The sequence below is a fragment of the Panthera uncia genome, chromosome E1 (genome assembly GCF_023721935.1).
Source record: "Panthera uncia isolate 11264 chromosome E1, Puncia_PCG_1.0, whole genome shotgun sequence".
Lineage (NCBI taxonomy): Eukaryota > Metazoa > Chordata > Mammalia > Carnivora > Felidae > Panthera > Panthera uncia.
This window is the reverse complement of record NC_064814.1, coordinates 31,594,154-31,612,679: the sequence shown is the minus strand read 5'-3', so window position 1 is coordinate 31,612,679 and position 18,526 is coordinate 31,594,154. Positions and strand designations below refer to the sequence as shown.

The 18,526-nt window shown below is 38.1% G+C and overlaps 1 protein-coding gene and 1 long non-coding RNA gene across 8 annotated transcripts in view; one reads left to right on the top strand and one right to left on the bottom strand.

Moving 5' to 3' along the window:
* TEX14 (testis expressed 14, intercellular bridge forming factor) overlaps window positions 1-11,457 on the top strand; it is a 122,159-nt gene extending 110,702 nt beyond the window's left edge. For 6 of the 7 annotated variants that reach the window (XM_049637764.1, XM_049637761.1, XM_049637758.1 and 3 more), the window contains 6 exons: window positions 1,290-1,367; window positions 2,101-2,200; window positions 6,816-6,908; window positions 9,227-9,336; window positions 10,592-10,643; window positions 11,096-11,457. In XM_049637764.1, coding sequence (XP_049493721.1) covers window positions 1,290-1,367; window positions 2,101-2,200; window positions 6,816-6,908; window positions 9,227-9,336; window positions 10,592-10,643; window positions 11,096-11,132 — 470 coding nt within the window. In that variant the 3' untranslated portion in view covers window positions 11,133-11,457. The other variant, XM_049637763.1, reaches the window with a different exon arrangement.
* The window catches only part of LOC125927447 (uncharacterized), a 10,720-nt gene continuing 3,242 nt past the window's right edge, over window positions 11,049-18,526 (bottom strand). The window contains exons 3-4 of the long non-coding RNA XR_007459341.1: window positions 13,762-14,035; window positions 11,049-11,322 (exon numbers count right to left, since the gene is read on the bottom strand). This is a non-coding gene — a long non-coding RNA (uncharacterized LOC125927447). The remainder of the gene's footprint in view (window positions 11,323-13,761; window positions 14,036-18,526) is intronic.

The following is an 18,526-nucleotide window of genomic DNA, read 5'->3' as shown; positions in this document are numbered from 1 at the left end:
ATCTGGACCAGGTTTCTAGGTGATGTCTGTACTTTGACACAGGTCAGTAATTTCCCAGAAAGACAAAATTGAGAGGTCACTTGGGTAGTTTCTTCTAATAATGGGCACTCCCACCTGATTATTATAAATCATCATTCCGTTGTTTCACCTCAAGAGAGCTTTGGAGAGTGACCTGGTGCCGACAGCTGTGCTCTTTTGGAGGGCTCACATCCACAGCTCTAGGCTTCTGACAAGGGCCTAACAGGGAGGATCCTCTCGAACTCTAGGATATAGGTGATCTTTTAAGATTAATAAAGGACTATCTTTAACAAGGATAAAAATGAATTTTTTTTTCAAGTTATTTCAAGTGATCAAATGGGGGCCCCTTGATGCCCAGGAGCTGCCAGGAAAGGCCTGCTTCCTGACTTGCAGGAAGAGAGACTCCTGTGCCTGCACACAACAGGGCTGCACCAGGGAGTCCAGGGTCCCTGTGTGTGCCGCCTCGCAGCTGTCTCACTGCTCTGCTGTGGGGAGCACTTGAAGGATACTGTGCAGCCACAAATGCAAAGCAGTATGCAGTTTGGCAGATGCTTGTCTTGGTGTAATGGTCAGTTCTTTAGGAAATGGAAATTATTTTCTTTGCCTTCTATCTTTTCATAAACTAAGTAAAAAAATAGGAAATATAGGCCACAGAGATGGGGGAAATTGGAACCTCCTTTGATGTGTTACAAACTTGACAGAGTATAAAATAAAGATTAACAGCATAAATCTTAGAGCTGGACATCCTGGGTTCAAATCCTATCTCTGCTTCTTACGCTGTGTGTGATTCCAGGCTAGGTCCTCAACCTTTCTTTACCTTCATTTCCTCATCTGCTCAACAGGAATGACAATCACACGATGAGTCTTGTAAGGTTGTTATGAAGATTGTGAACATGAATCTTGAATGAATGTGTGTAAGTTAAAAACAGTAACTGCCATCTAGGGCTTTGCAAGTGTTACCTATCATTGTTATCATTATTATTTTTATTTTTAGTGTTGGATAGAATTGAATGCTCTAGACCAGTGGTTCTCAAAGGTTATCAGCTGTCAGAATCACCAGGAGGGCTTATAAAATATGATTGATGGGCCCCACCCCCAGAGTTTCTGCCTCAGTAGGTCAGGGATGAGGTCTAAGACTTTGCATATCTAAGTACTGAGTATACTGAGGCTGCTGATCCAAGGACCACCCTTTGAGAACCACTGCCCTAGAGAATGGTATGACATCTGAAGGAAGAAATAAGTTGTCTTTTGCTTTTGTATTATTGTGACAGAGCACTTGAAGCGACAGCAGGCCTCATCCACAGTGTTGCGGGAGAACACAGCAAGTTATCTGGGTGTCACTGTAAATGGTAAGCCAGCTGCCCAGACCCTTTTCATCAGGTCCTTGCTATAACACTGCCCTTGGCAGCACAATGGTACATGTGGGACACTGTGGGCATTGAGGTCAGGCACAATTCCACCTCATTAAGCTGTTTAATGTCTCCGAGCCTCTGTCATCCTCATCTATAAAATGGGGATGATAATTCTTACCTCCTGGTTTACACAATAGCTCTATGAACAGTGTCTGGTACATTGTAAGATACTGAACAAACTTTCCCTTCATAGGACCATTGGCAGGATGAAATGAGACAGTATTGTAAAATGCCTGGCATACATTAAAGGGTACTAACTACCTTTCCCCACCCAAATTCTTTCCTCGGGGCTCCAACCTAGAAACATTTACAGGTGAGAATAGGGTGGTCACCCAAAGTGAATCAGTGCAATTTGTTTTCAGGGTGTCTTGGCTCCTCTTTTATGTGCCCTCTCTTTCCTCTGCTTTTTCTGTCTCTCTTGAGTCTTGGCACAGGTAAGGTTTCCTATTGCTTCATCTGGCACCAGAGAGCTCCCAAGACCCCAGAAGCAGCTTCTGTGAATGCAGGCACCCTGCAGACTGCCACCTGGCCCCTGCTCTCCTGGGAAGAAGTAGTGCAATATATACTTCAGGGACCACTGATTAGCTTTAATTTTTTGCACTCCATTTCAAGGCAGGCTTTCTCAATTTGTTGTTGTTCTAATAAAGTTAAGTCTTTCAACCATTTTTAGATCAAAGGCACTTAGAAGAACAAGAAACCAACAGTAAAAAAGAAGATAGCAGTATGCTCTGGACCAAAGAAACTCAGGATCTAGAAGAGGACACAGAGAGGTAACAGAAAAAGCTGGGCTTCTAAAAGTTAATAAACTGTATTAGTGTGTTCATTTTTCTTCCGATATTGACAAATAAGAATGGGGAAAAAAGGTCTTTCTTCATACTAGCCTAATAGCCCCTATTCCTAAAGGTTTTTTGTTTTTAATTGTAATTGTGATAAAATACACATAAACATAAAATTTTCAAGTGTACAGTTCACTAGTGTTAAGTATATTAACATTGTTGTGCAACCGATCTCCTGAACTTTTTCATCTTACAATACTGAAATTCTGTGCCCATTAAAAACCAACTGCTCCCTTTCCTCAGTTCCTAGCAACCACTATTCTGCTTTCTGACTACTCTTGATATCTCACATAAGTGAAATCATACAGTATTTGACTTTTTGTAGCTGGTTTACTTCACTTAACATACTGTCCTCAGGGTTCATCCATGCAACATGGTCAGAATTTCCTTCTTTTTAAATTTAATTTTTTAAATTTACATCCAAGTTAGTTAGCATATAGTGCAACAGTGATTTCAGGACTAGATTCCTTAATGCCCATTTAGCCCATCCCCCCTCCCACAACCCCTCCATTAGTCCTCTGTTTGTTCTCCACATTTAAGAGTCTCTTATGTTTTGTTCTCCTCCCTGTTTTATATTATTGTTGCTTCCTTTCCCTTATGTTCATCTGTTCTGTGTCTTAAAGTCCTCATATGAGTGAAGTCATATGATATTTGTCTTTGACTAATTTCACTTAGCATAATACCCTCTAGTTCCATCCACGTAGTTGCAAATGGCAAGATTTCGTTCTTTTTGATTGCCAAGTAATACTCCATTGTACAGATATACCACATCTTCTTTTTCTATTCATCAGTTGATGGACATTTGGGCTCTTTCCATACTTTGCCTATTGTTGATAGTGCTGCTATAAACATTGGGGTGCATGTGCCCCTTTGAGACAGCATACCTGTATCCCTTGGATAAATACCTAGTAGTGCAATTGCTGGGTTGTAGGACAGTTCTATTTTTAATTTTTTGAGGAAACTCCATACTGTTTTCCAGAGTGGCTGCACCAGTTTGCATTTCCACCAGCCGTGCAAAAGAGATCCTCTTTCTCCACATCCTTGCCTGAGTTGTTAATGTTAACCATTCTGACAGGTGTGAGGTGGTATCTCATTGTGGTTTTGATTTGTATTTCCCTGATGAGTGATGTTGAGCACTTTTTCATGTGTTGGCTTGCCATCTGGATGTCTTCTTTGGAGAAGTATCTATTCATGTCTTTTGCCCATTTCTTCACTGGATTATTTGTTTTTTGGGTGTTGAGTTTGAGAAATTCTTTATAGATTTTGGATACTAGCCCTTTATCTGATATTTTGTTTGCAAATATCTTCTCCCCCTTTATCTGATATTTCGTTTGCAAATATCTTCTCCCATTCCATCAGTTGCCTTTTAGTTTTGCTGATTGTTTCCTTCGCTGTGCAGAAGCTTTTTATTTTGATGAGGTCCCAATAGTTCATTTTGCTTTTGTTTCCCTTGCCTCTGGAGATGTGTTGAGTAAGAAGTTGCTGCAGCCAACAGAATTTCCTTTTTTATTTATATTTGAGAGAGAGAGAGATTGCGTGTGTGTGTGTGTGTGTGTGTGTGTGTGTGTGTGTGTGAGCAGGGAGGGGCAGAGAGATAGCCGGAGACACAGAATCCGAAGCAGGCTCCAGGCTCTGAGCTGTCAGCACGGAGCCTAATGTGGGGCTTGAACTCACAAACTGAGATCATGACCTGAGCTGAAGTCAGACACTCAACCAACTGAGCCACCCAGGCACCCTGAGAATTTCCTTCTTTTTTAAGGCTGAATTACAGTGTGTGTGTGCGTGTGTGTGTCTGTGTGTGTGTGTATCAAATTTTGTTTATCTGTTCATTTATTGGTAGACACTGGGTTGCTTTTACCTTTTTGCCTACTGTGAATAATACTGCTAGAATATGGGTATACAATATTTCTCCTGGACATCCTGCTTTCATTTATTTTGGATATGTAACCTGATGTGGTAATGCTGGATCATATGGTAAATCTATTTTTAATTTTTTGAGGAAATACCATACTGTTTTCCACAGCAGCTGCACCATTTTACATTCCTACCAACAGTGCACAAGGGCTCCGATTTCTTTACATCCTTGCCAGTACTTGTTATTTTCTGTTTTTTTGATAGTACCCATTCTAATGGAACAAGTATGAGGTGATATCTCATTGTGGTTTTGATTTGCATTTCCCTAATTAAGAGTGATGTTGAGCATCTTTTCATATGCCTCCATGGCCATTTGGCAGGCAAGAATTCTACCACTGAACCACCAGTTCTCCATGTATCCATGGCCATTTTTATATTTTCTCTGGAGAAGTAACTATTCAAGTCCTTTACCCATTTTTTAATATTTTTTTTTTGCCAAGTTGTTTTTTGTTTTTGTTTTTCATTTTGTAAGGCAGACACAGGCTTCAGCTTCTTTCAAGACGTTTTATTGTTTTTTAAATTTTTTAAAAATATTTTTAAATAATTTATTTATTTATTTTTGAGAGATACAGAGTGAGTGGGGGAGGGGCAGAGAGAGAATCCCAAGCAGGCTCTGCACTGTCAGCACAGAGCCTGATGTGGGGCTGGAACTCACAAACCGTGAAATCACGACCTGAGCTAAAGTTGGAGGCTTAACCAACTGAACCACCCAGGCACCCCTAAAAGTATTTTTATATTTATTTTGAGAGAGAAAGAGAGAGAGAGAGAGTGTATGTGTGTGTAAGAGAGTGAGTGAGCATGAGTGGGGGAGGGGCAGAGAGAGAATACCAAGCAGGCTCTGTGCTCACAGTGCAGATGAGGCTGACACTGGGCTTGATCCCACCAACCATGAGATCATGACCTGAACCAAAATCAAGAGTCCAACGCTTAACTGACTGAGCTACCCAGGTGCCCCCAAACATTTTAATTAAAGGCCTTGGAAGAGAAGTTTTAGATCTTTGTGGCCAGATAAGAGAAAATGGGGGCAGCCATCCAGACAATTCAGTCTAAAAACACAAGGTTGCCTCAAGAAACCCGATTCTGTTCCCGATTCACTTCGACTCACCTCCTGTGCCTCCTGACTTCTCTTACCTTGCCCTAACCATCATTCAGGGCCAGGACTGGCATGAAGCGAGTGAGACACTCCTTGGGCACAAAATTAAAGGAGACACCAAAAAATTCAGAGTCAAGATAAATTGTTTGAATACATTATTTTAAAAAATAAAAACTGATGCCAAGAAATCAAAGATGAGCAAAGTATCTAAATTTTGTTGAAGAAAAAGAGGATCTGAACTTGTCCTTGCAACACTTGCCTTATCCTAATCCTGGTCCTGTGGATCCTTAGGGTAGCCCTGCAGAATTCTTTCAACTGCAAATGATGGATAACTCTACCTTCATGCTTAAATGAGTTTGTCTCACACAGGAGGCAGTCCCACAGGTTGGCAGGTCATGCCTGGTGTAGCAGCTCAGTGATGCCACCAGGGACTTAGACTCTTTGGATATTCCTGCTCTGCTACCTTACTATGTTGGCTTTTATTTTCAGACTTGTCACCTCCTGGTTTCAGGATCGCTGCTATCTACACACCAGGCAGGTGGGGAAAAGGAATATTCTGACTCTGCCCCTTTTTTTATCTGGAAAGCAGATGCCCACTTATATTACACTGGCCAAATGTGATGCATGACCACCCTCATTTACAAGGGAGACTAGAAATTGAGTTTTTAGCTTTTCAGCTGCTATAGAAGAGGAAGGGAAGGAAGAAGAGTGCTACGAATAACTTTTAGGTAGTGAATCTAGTTCCTGTCCCACTCTTTAAAGGCTAAATTATTCTCTATGAGGAAGAAAAAGAAAGAGACCTGGAAGGGAAAGTTTGGGAGGTGGAAGAGGAGATGAGCCCTGGGACCTGCAAGGAAGGTCCTGGGGAGACAGAAAAGACAAGGGCAAAGGGAGAGGAAGAGAAATACATTTTAAAAGTTTTAGAAATCTTTTTATCTATAATGTATGATGTAACTCCAGTCCTCTCATCTCCTCAAAACACCTTCAGTAAAAATCTACATCATTATTCAAGCCAAGGAAGATTAGCTCAAGAAGTCTGAGTTAAACTTGGTTGTATTAAGTACTTTACATGTGATCAAAAGTTAGCTACTATTATTATTTTCCAAAAGGGCTGGCTGTGCTGGACATAGATAGATGCCCAGAGTGGGACTTTTCAGGCCTTCTGAAAACACTGTGCATCCTTTAGCTTCAGAGGCAGTTCTTCATTCAAAAAACTTATAGGAATGAGTGTACAGTTCTAGCCCAGGGTGGAAATTAACTTAATGGCCTAGAATGGAGACTGAGTCTGGCATTGGACTTTGGGAGGTGGCTATTCTCATGGGTGCTGAAGCTTTTTATTAAGAAGCTAAAGAAAGTTTTTGGTGTGCATCTAAATTGTATGTAAGTGACCTCTGCAACTGTAAATACAATCTCACCTAGCTATCATTTTCTTATCTGTACAGTGAAAACACACGTTTTAAGGTCCTTTCCCACTCTAAAACACTGTACCTCCTTGTCATGGGATAAGAATTGTCTCAGTTCTCTTCACTTGTCCTTGGACAGAGCTCACTCTACTCTTGATGAGGACCTAGAAAGATGGCTACAGCCACCTGAGGACAGCACGGAGCTACAGGATCTCCCCGGAGGCTCTACAAGGTTATTGTTTTCCATCAGGGGGTCATTTTCTTTTTTGTCAAGAAGGAGGACTAGATTTTAGTCTTTTAAAAAAAAAAATACCTTGACTCTTTGGAGAATGAGTGTTTGTAGATAAGCCAGCCTTGACTCCTGTCTGCCCCTCTTCCTCCACACACAGTGCTCAAGATACTGATTAGCAGATTGATATCAGTATACAGAGAGGCCTCTAAGATTGCTATACCTTGGCCTTGTCACCTTCAACATTTTCATCAGCCATTTGAATTAAATCAGAAAAGGCATGCTTATCAAATTTTTAGGTAACACAAATCTAAGAATGAATACTAATGTGATAGGTGATAGACTGGATTCAGAATGGTCTTGACAAGTGGAAATGTTAAATGCTTCTAAAAGATGAAAGTGAGCATTCAGATGTGTAGAATGCAAGGGATCTGACCTAATGGAGAATTTTTGACTGGAATCTCCTCCTCACTGGTTTTATTGAAGGTAGGAAGTATGTCGTTTTATTTTTATATGTTCAGCACTTAGCATGCATTTTGAGACATGGTAAGAATTCAAAAAATTTTTCTTGAAGAAGGCATAAATAGTGACTCCATGAAGCCTCATTGATGCAGTTGCTAAAATGGTCAATGCAGCATTAATGCTGAACAAACAACAGCGTCTTGCCCAGGCCAAGGTGATGTCTCATGCTAAAGAGAGGACTCGTAGGACACAGTGTGGGGTTACTTTCTGGGCACAATATTTTATTACTTTTTAAAATTATTTATTTATTTATTTTGAGAGAGAGTGAGGGAGAGGAGCAGAGAGAGAGAGAGAGAGAATATCCCAAGCAGGCTTCGCACTGTCAGTGCAGAGTCTGGGTGCAATATTTTATCTTATTTTATTTTACTTTATTTTATTTTATTTTATTTTATTTTATTTTATTTTATTATTTTATTTTATTTTATTATTTTATTTTATTTTTTGTTTGTTTTATTTTATTTTTTGTTTGTTTTATTTTAAAGATATAGGCTTGTTTTTTTAAAGTGTATCTATTTTGGGAAAGAGAGAGCAGGGGAAGGGCAGAAAGAGAATCTCAACCAGGCTCCACACTGTCAGCACAGAGCCAGATGTGCTCAAGCTCACGAACTGTGAGATCATGACCTGAGCCGAAATCAAGAGTCAGATGCTTAATTGACTGAGCCACTCAGGTGCCCCTGGGTGCCGTATTTTAAAAGCGATGTTGACAAACAGAAGAGGGTGGCCATCGAATAGTCAGAGGTCTGAAAACCATATCATGTGAGAATAGCTGAAGGAGTTAGGGAGGCTCAGCTGGAGAAGTGCAGGTGGAGTGGAGAATATTTGATAGTTACCCTCAAATACCTGAAATGTAAAGTTGAGAGAGTCAGCTTACTCTCTTCTGCCCCAAAGGGCAGAGCTAGTGACTAGAAACTTCAGTTAGAGATTTTATCCAGTAAAGCACATGCTTTTTAATAGCTATTGCTATCTGATAGAAAAAGCAGGTGCCTTTACAGTTTATCAACAGCTCCTCCCACTCAAGCACAGGCTAGACAACTCTGGTTCTGGGCATTTGGACAGAGGTGGAAGAGAACCTGAAGGCTTCCTCCAATTCTAGAACCTATGATTCTATTAGAGGTTAGGAGGGAAAAAAAATCGTTTTTGCTTTAGGTGGCTTTATTTTCTCTCTTGTTTTACATATTTTGTTTTGAAGATTTAATAAATGAAAAAAGAATAAAAATCCCTGTACAGTGTCAAATTGGTTCAGCCAGCATCTGTTGAGTGCTGACAACCAAGTGCTGTGCTGCAGGAGCAGAGGAGTGGGATGTCTCTGCCCTTCAGGAGCTTACACTTGAGCAGGGGAGATGATTTCTGCTTACTAGTTTGGCAAATATGGTCTTAAATTGTTAGATACTTCAATCAGAGATACTTGAGAATTTCAGGAAATGAAGTAAGTTAATAAAATAAATGGTGGTTACAAAAAAGGGCACCAATTACAACATAAGTGAAATGCTTTTGTTGGGAAGGGAGGTAGATAATATAGCCTAGAGGTTGATAGAGTCTGAATCAGACTGCCTGGGTCAGATCCCAGATCCAGGACTCCTGAGGCATATAACTTCTGTGTACCTCAGTTTCCTTATTACTTGCTGGGAATGGTAATGGTAACTATATAGTTGTGATAAGAATTAAATGGCTTACTGTACATTATAGCACATGTGCCAATGCCTGGCCATTAGTGATAGCTATTATGTTTCCTTTGGAGTAGTCCTGTTACCCTGGCCATTGTGCATATGGTTTGATGCCCCAAATCATTGTCTTTGAAGGGAGGCAAATACCAAGGATCAAGAAGTTGGTGAAAAGAAGAGAAAAGGGGAAGAAAGCTTCAAGTCAGAGAGAAGGAAATCAGACAGCTTTTTAGGCAATTCTGAAGAAGGTATGAATGAATGGTTGTTTATAATGTAACCTGGAGTCCTTGGGCTATGATGAGCATCAGAGTTATTTAGAAATATTTCCCAGATGCTCTACATAATCCTTCTATGCTTTCCTCCTGTAGTTCAGCCCAGGTTTTCTGTTAATTGCCAGTTATACCTTAATCACAAAACAGTAACATCCAATTTTATTTCTAAAGCAAGCCTTTGGCCAATCTCATCATCTTGTCTTGCACATTGTCTAGAAAGATGTTTTGCTTCTAATTGTCTAATGTCTTCAAAAGAGTTCTAAATTTAGCTCACACAGAGGCTGCAGAATCTGAGAAGGAATTATAAACTGTGGAATTTAAGTGGAATCTACAAGTAATGTGAAAGGTGTAAATTGATCTTAATTTCAAAACTATTTTGATAGAGCTTTAGGCACCATTCACAAATGACACCCTCCTATATTTAAGTTCCTCCTACTTAAGAAGTTAGAGATACTGATTTTTTCAGAACACCTGGTATCCCTTTCATTCCTTCGCCAATTCATTCTCATTCTCCTTTCTCTGCCCTATTTTGTGCTTTGTGAACTATCTCCAGGGCTTTCTGGCCAGCAGGCTTCCTGTTGGCCAGTGGGAAGAGGGCAGAGGAGTGGTTGGGTATTACTTCCCCTACCTGCCTACTTCAGCACCTTATCTCTGGATAGAAGTGGTGTCCCTTCACCAGCACAACTTCTGTAAGGCAGCCTGTCCTCAGTTCCAGCTCTCACTGGGTTCCAGTAACTGTTTTGCCCTAGCTCCACCCTAGTCCCTTTTGACTTAGCATTGATAATGGCTTCCCACTGCTGCTAGTCACTGGGTGCCTTGCCATCCTTTGTTTGCTCCCTTAACTCTGACTATACCTATGTAAGTAGTCACTTCATTAAAGGGCCTGAGAGTGTATTCTTTTTCCTCTGGGACCCTGGACTGGCACAGGACCCAGAGTGTGTAAGCATTTAGCTACACGAATTCAACACGAATTCACTGAGAACATAATGCAGAGACTTTGTGAATTAACATCATTAGTATCCATTGCTGTGACAGGGAGCTGCAGAATGTTAGGTGGGGAAGCCCATTAACTATTTTTGGAAAGATTCTGTCTCTAGCAGAAAACAACTATTACCGGTAAAACAGTCCACCCTAAACTTGAGAGAGAGCACTAAAGCAATTTCTGGATACTGGCACCTTTAGACCCAGAAAGTAACCTGGTTGTGTTTTCTTCTTTCTATATTTCATCAAGAGGAACTAAAACCCTGTTTTTGGAAGCGACTGGGTTGGTCTGAACCATCCAGGTAATGAGTTGGCATATGTTTGTAGGTCCAAGTTCACTGTCTATAGACCACATGAACAGGCTTTAAACATTTATCAGCATGTAAATAAACATTAATGTTAAAGTTATTGATAAAGTTGTTTGATAATTAATTCAAAGTTGCTCAGTTTTTTATGTGTTAATATTTACAGCTAATTAAAATACAAGGTGAAATTAATGCCAGATTTGATTAAGTCATCAGTAGAGTCAGCACAAGAACAGTTTTGGACAGAGGGAGGACAGGATGATGCTATCAATTGCTTTGTAGTCATTGTACGTTCCCATGACATACTAATTGATTATCCCCCTTGACTATAAAGATCAAAATCCCTTCCCTTGAACTCAGTTGAATAGAAGGAAACTGTTGTTTGTGTCTTTAAAAACATAGATACTCACTTGAAACTCTTTTTTTGTGTGTGTTTAAAAAATACACAGGATAATCGTGCTGGATCAGAGTGACTTGTCAGACTGATGGGAGTTGGATCGTACATGAACTCCTGGCCTGAGTTTGAGCATCCTGCTTGTGAGCTCCCGTCTCTCATCTGCTTCAGTCACCATCAGGGCAGTGATTCTGTAGCTCACACTTTGTTCAGCTGCCACAATAGACAGAATGGCTGGCCCTGTCTGCACCGCAGTTAACCATCTGTTTTCAGTTCAGATTTCTGAAAAGTGAAAGGTAGCTTTTATTGTAAAATTTTCTCATTGTTCCCAGAATGGCTTTGGTTTTGGTTTTGTTGGTACAGATTTTTGAAAACTTTAATTCCTGTTATATAATAAAATGTTTACTTTTAATACCATTTAGGTTTTAGCTGTGTAAGATATTTCTGTGTTTTAGTTATTGGGAGAGGAACTGCCACCCAAAGAGGCTTCAATATCTGTTATAAAGTTTGACAGATAAGCAATGACTGCTACCACCTCTCATATAAGCCGGCACCAGTCATCCATATTTTAGAACAGAAATAATGCCCTCCTCTTGGCCAGGATTGCCATATTCCCATTCCAGCTAGAATTTACTTACATGATGAAAGTACAGGTTGGAGTAAAAGTCCAAGATATTTTGAACCCTTTAAAGTGAATAAACATCATTTCTGAGTATTTTGGATTGTATACCTCACATCATTTGTGTCTTAGAGGAGTGAAATTGTGGGAAGATGAAGATCACGTGTTCTCTAATTTAGCCTCTAGTGACTCCTGGGCAGATGCATACATGTGTCTGGCATGGTATTTAGAGGATTGATATACCTTCATCTGCCTCAAGTTTGGAGCTTTTACATGTGAATAAAAACCTTTTCTTAGAAGTTATGTGCTGTTGTGCAGTACTAGCCAGCTACCAGCTAACATTTTATTCTTAGCAAGTGAATGATAGGTCTTTTGTTTGTGAAAACTGGATAGTTCCTGTTGAGGATGGTCATATCATAACAGTTTTTATTAGCATCCCAGAATTCTACCCTGCACAAATAAAATAGGAAGGTACAAATCTATTTGACTACTTTGAAACAAGGAAACATTTGCTTGCCATTGTAACCAGAGCAAAACCAAAGCAAATTACTTTACAAATAATACTGTGTATAAGAAACTTGGGGGGATACGGAGACTTGTAATACATAGTCCTTCCTCTCAAAAACGTTTAATTGGTGCAACAAAACCAACATACATAAAAATGTAAGGACTTTGTGTCCAGGACCCACAGGAAAAAAAATGTATGGAGTGATAGACATATCATGTTAAATAGTGAGTTGTGATATTACAGCATTATCTATTAGTATTCATAAAGGCTACAAGTCCTACATAAACTCTCACTGATGTGGTTTATAATCACTAATATTGGCCAACATTAACAATAATAATGTTGGTAGATAATGTTTATTGGTTATGGAGTAACTGTTAGGTGCCAGGGTTCCATGATCTGCCCAAGACCATACTGGAGCAAACATGTTTGTATACTTCACAGTAAAACAGAGTAGCTTTCCCTGAGGCTGTAGTTCAAGAGTGCCCTGCGCACTGTTGGAAGTGAACCAAGAGCAAATTTAAGTTAAAACTGATGGTGATATATCCTTTATGAACTTAGTCCCCATCCTCACATCTGTCCGGTGGGTTTGGTGCTGAGTTTTTGGAGTATACGGAGTCCTTCACTTTTCCTCAATATGTGGAAACATAATAAATACATAAACGGTTCTAGACACATAGTAGATGGCTAATAAATTATTGTTGGCTCACTATTGAATGGAATTTTCCCCTTGGAAAATTTGATTATTAGAAATTTCCAGATTAGATTTTAGTTGCTGTTGTTGTTGTTGTTATTGTTTTCAAATACGTAGCTTTTGGCCCTTTTCTGGATGCTAATAGTACTGTTTTATAGGTTGCTATTAGAAGGGTGTTTTAGTTGTGCCTGGCTGCCTCACTCAGAGGAGCATGTAACTTAATCTCATGCCCTATGTTCAAGCCCTATGTTTGGTGTAGAGATTACTTAAATAAATAAACTTAAAAAAAAAAAAAAAAAGAATTGGATTTTAGAGATGTGCCTCCCAAGAACTTAGAAATAAGTTGGTCCTCTGGGAGTTATATAAGTAAAAATCCAGTGTCCCACTGAATATGATTAATTGTATAGTGGAGTAAAATTAAAGGACCTTCTATAAATGTGTGACTTAACAGATATTTGGAAATAATATTGAAAAAATAGAGTAAGGAGGAGGGATGTGTCCTACCAGATGTGAAAGCATAGCATAAGGCTGCAATAATTAACAGAATATGGTATTGACATCAGAATGGAAACCTGATCCTTTAGTTCCATCTCCACCCCTTTCAGTTGTTGTCATGAAATTACATCTTTATGTAAAGTGTGGCCAAAAATAAAAGCTAATAATATTTTTAATGCATTACTCTCTTAAATTATGTAAAAAATAAACCAGGATTTGGAGTTATAAATCAAAGTTACAGTAACACTAACTTTTATACTAATTACTGCTGTTTTCTTGCTTTAAATGTATTGATCTCCTAAATCATGGAGAAAACAAAAAGTGCAGTTACAAACCATTGTAATGGTTGTAACCAAAATTAGTATAAAAACTAATACTGCTTTTTATAATTGCCCATGTACTTACCTTTATTGAGATCTTTTATTTCTCCATATGGCTTTGAGTTACTATGAAGTGTCCTTTTATTTCAACTTGAAGCATTTCTTGAACATTTCTTGTAGGGTAGATCTAGTGCTTACAAACTCCCTCAGCTTTAGTTTTTCTGGGAATGTCTTAATTTACCCCTCACATTTGAAGGACAGCTTTTCTGGATATAGGATTCTTGGTTGACAAGGGTTTTTATTTTTTATTTTTAGCACTTTGAATATATTGGCCTACTGTCTTCTGTCTTTCAGAGTTTCTGTATATAAAAGAATCATTAGTTTATATTTAGGGGCACACTATACACAAGAATATAACTCTGTCACATCAACAATTAATAGGGGTAGGATGAAGCTGTAAAGGAAGAGAGTTTTTTATTGTTATTGAAGTTAAGCTGGTATAAACTCAAATTAGAGTGTTACACATTTAGGATGCAAAATGTAATCTTCATGGTCAACACAAAGAAAATAGCTATGGAATATACACAAAAGGAAAAGAGAAAATAATTTAAACATTTCACTACAGAAAATCAACTAAATACAAAAGGAGACAGTAATGCAAGAAATGTGGGACAAAAAACAAATAGCGTAATGACAGACGATCTCATCAGTAATTAGTTTAAACATAAATGAATCAGGGGCGCCTGGGTGGTTCAGTCGGTTAAGCGTCCCAACTTTGGCTCAGGTCATGATCTTGCGGTTCATGAGTTCCAGCCCCACATCAGGCTCTGTGCTGACAGCTCCGAGCCTGGAACCTGTTTCAGATTCTGTGTCTCCCTCTCTCTCTGCCCCTCCCCCACTCACTCTCTCTCTCAAAAATAACACTAAAAAAATTTTTAAACATAAATGAATCAAACTCTCCAATCAAAAGACAGAGATTGGAAATGGATAAAAAGACATAATCTAACTATATGCTATCTATAAGAGACATTCAAAGCCATAAATAGATTGAAAGTGAAAAGATCAAAAAGATATTCCATGCAAATAGTAAACAGAAGAGCAGGGGTGGCTATACTAATATCAGACAAAGTAAACTTTAAATCAAAAAAGGTTACAAGAGACCAGGACATTATATACAAAAGGTTCAATAGGGAAAGAATATATTACAGTTATATTACAGTTATATTTATATACCTAATGACAGACCACCAAAATATATGAAGCAAAACTGATGGAATTGAAGGGAGAGAATAGACGATTCTGTAACAATAATTGGAGACTTCAAAAACTCACAATAATGGATAGAACAACCAGACAGAAGATAAGTAAGGAAACAGAGGAGTTAACAAACCAACTAGATCTTACAGATATATATAGAACACGCTAGCCAACAACAAAAAAATACACATTCTTCTCAAGCACACATGGGACATGTTTTAGGATAGGCCATATTGTAGGCCACTTAAGTCTCAACAGATGTTAAAAGATAGATATGATAAAGTATCTGACCACAACAGGATGAAATTATAAATTAATAACAAAAGGAAGGAAACGTGGAAAATTCATAAAATTGTGGAGGTTAACACTTTTAAAATGACCAATGGATAAAAGAAATTACAAGGAAATTAGAAAATACTTTGAGATGCAGGAAAACAAAAGTAACATCAAAACTTATGGGATGCAGCAAAAACTGTGCTAAGAGGGAAACTTATAAGTTATAAATACATTAAAAAAAATCTGAAATCAACAATGTAACTTTACAACTTAAGGAACTAGAAAAAGAACAAACTAAATCCAAGCTAGCAGAAGGAAGGTATAATAGAGATTAGAGCAGAGATAGAAAAACAATAGAGAAATGAAACCAAAGGCTAATTCTTCAAAAAGATCGACAAAATTGACAAACTTTAGCTAGATAGACTAAGAAAAGGGAAGACTCAAATTACCAAAATCATAAATTAAAGTGGGGACATTACTACTTATTCTACAGAAATAAAAATGATTATACGGGAGTACTATGAACAATTGTATGCCAACAAATTGGATAACAGATGAAATGGACAATTTCCTAGAAACACAAAACCTACAAGACTAAATCATGAAGAGAAAATCTGAATAGACCTATAACTAGTAAGGAGATTGAATCAGTAATCAAAATCCTCCCAATAAAGAAAAGCCCTGCACTTGATGGCTTCACTGATGAATTCTACCAAACATCTTAGGGACTAATACCAATCCTTCTCAAACTTTTCCAAAAAATTGAAGAGAAGACACTTTCTAAATCATTCTGAGGCCAGCATTACCCTCATACCAAAGCTAGACAAAGACACTCGCAAGAAAACTACAGATCAGATCCCTTAGGAACATTGATGCAAAAATCCTCAACAGCAGCAAACAAAATTAAGCATATTGAAAAGATTATACACTACGATCAAATGAGATTTATTCCTGGAATGCAAGTATAGCTCAATACATGAAAATCATAATATGTACTGTTATGCAACAATGTAATATGTGATATGCCACATCAATAGAATAAAGAGGGGGAAAAGCCTCATCATTTCAACTTGATGCAGAAAAAGCATTTGACAAAATCAACACCTTTTCATGACAAACACTCAACAAACTGGGAGTAGAAGGAAACTCTCTCAATATGATTAAAGCCACATGTGAAAAGCCCCTGGCAAACATCATACTCAATGGTATGGAAAGACTGAAAGGTTTTCCTCTAAGATCAGACACTAGAGAAGGATGCCTGCTTTCACCACTTCTATTTAACATAGTAGTAGAAGTTCTGGCCAGAGCATTTAGGCAAGAAAAATAAATAAAAGGTATCCTAATTGGAAAGGAAATAGTAATCTCAAATAGTAATAGTAATCTCAAATAGTAATCTCTGTTTGCAGATGATATGAACTTATATGTAGAAAACTCTAAAGACATAACCAAGAGGGGCGCCTGGGTGGCTCAGTCAGTTAAGCGTCCGACTTCAGCTCAGGTCACGATCTCACGGTCTGTGAGTTCGAGCCCCGCGTCGGGCTCTGGGCTGATGGCTCAGAGCCTGGAGCCTGCTTCAGATTCTGTGTCTCCCTCTCTCTCTGCCCTTCCCCCACTCATGCTCTGTCTCTGTCTCTGTCTCTCTCAAAAATAAATAAACATTAAAAAAATTAAAAAAAAAAAAGACATAACCAAGAAAACTGTTGGAACTAATAAATGAATTCAGCAAAGTGGCAGGATACAAAGGCAACACACAAGATTCCATTGCATTTCCATACATGAACAAGGAAGAATGTGAAAGGGAAATTACAAAAACAATTCCATTTACAGTAGCATCAAAAAGAATAAAATACTTAAGAATTAACCAGGGAGGTGAAACACTTGTACTATGAAAACTACAAAACAGTGCTGAAAGAAATTAAAGAAGACATCGATAAATGGGAGCACATCCTATGTTCATGTAATGGAAGACACTATATTGTTAAAATGTCAATACTACCCAGAGCCATTTATAGATTCCATGCAATACCTATCAAAACCCCAATGATGTTCTTTGCAGAAATAGAAAAACCCATCCTAAAATTCATATGAAATCTCCAAATAACCAAAGCAATTTTTCAAAAGAACAACAGAATTGAAGGGCTCACACTTCCTGATTTCAAAACTTACAAAGCTACACTAACCAACATAATGTGGTATTGGCATATAGACATATAGATCCATGGAATAGAATAGAGAGCCTAGACATAAAACTTTGCAAATGTGTTCAAATGATTTCTGACAAGGATGCCAAGACCATGGGGAAAGGACAGTCTCTTCAACAAATGGTGCTGGGAAAACTGGATATCCACATGCAAAAGAGTGAAATTCTTACCTCACATTTATCTAACACCGTATACAAAAATTAATTCAAAATTGATCAAATACCTAAATCTAAGGCCAAAAACAATAAAACTCTTAGAAGAAAACATAGGACAAAAGCTTAACAGTATTGGATTTGGCAATGATTTCTTGGACATGACATCAAAGGTACAGGCAACAAAATAAAAAAAAAATAGATATATTGAACTTCATGAAAATTTAAAACTTCACTATCCACAGAGTAAAAAAGCAAACCCCTAGAATGAGAGAAATAACTTGCAAACCATATATCTGATAAGGGATTAATAGCCAGAATATACAGAGAACTCCTAACTTCAACAACAAAAAACAATTCAAGATTGGGCACAGGACTTGAATAGACATTTTTCCAAAGAAGTTATATGAATGGTCAAAATAAGCACATGAAAAGATGTTCAACATGACTAATTATTAGGGAAATGCAAATCAAAACTACCATGCAATACCACCTCACATTCTTTAAGATGGTTACTATGAAAAATACAAAACAAGTGTTGGCAAGAATGTTTTTAAATTAGAACCTCTGTGCACTGTTGGTGTGAATGTAAGATGGCACAGTCATTATGGAAAGCAGTATGGTGGTTCCTCAACAAATTAAAAATAGATTTATCATATGACCCAGCAATATATTCCACTTGTGAGTAGAGTCTCCAACAGATAGTTCTGCACCAATGTTCATAGCAGCATTATAGCTCAAATGTGGAAACATCAGTGTCCATAAATAGATGAAGGGATAAACAAACTGTGGTAAATATGATGGAATATTGTTGAACTTTAAAAAAGGGAAAGAAATTCTGCAATATGCTACAACATAGATGAACCTTGAGGACATTATGCTAAGTGAAAGAAGCCAATCACAAAAAGAAAATAATGTATGATTCCACTTACATGAGTTACTTACAGTAGTCCAAATCATAAGG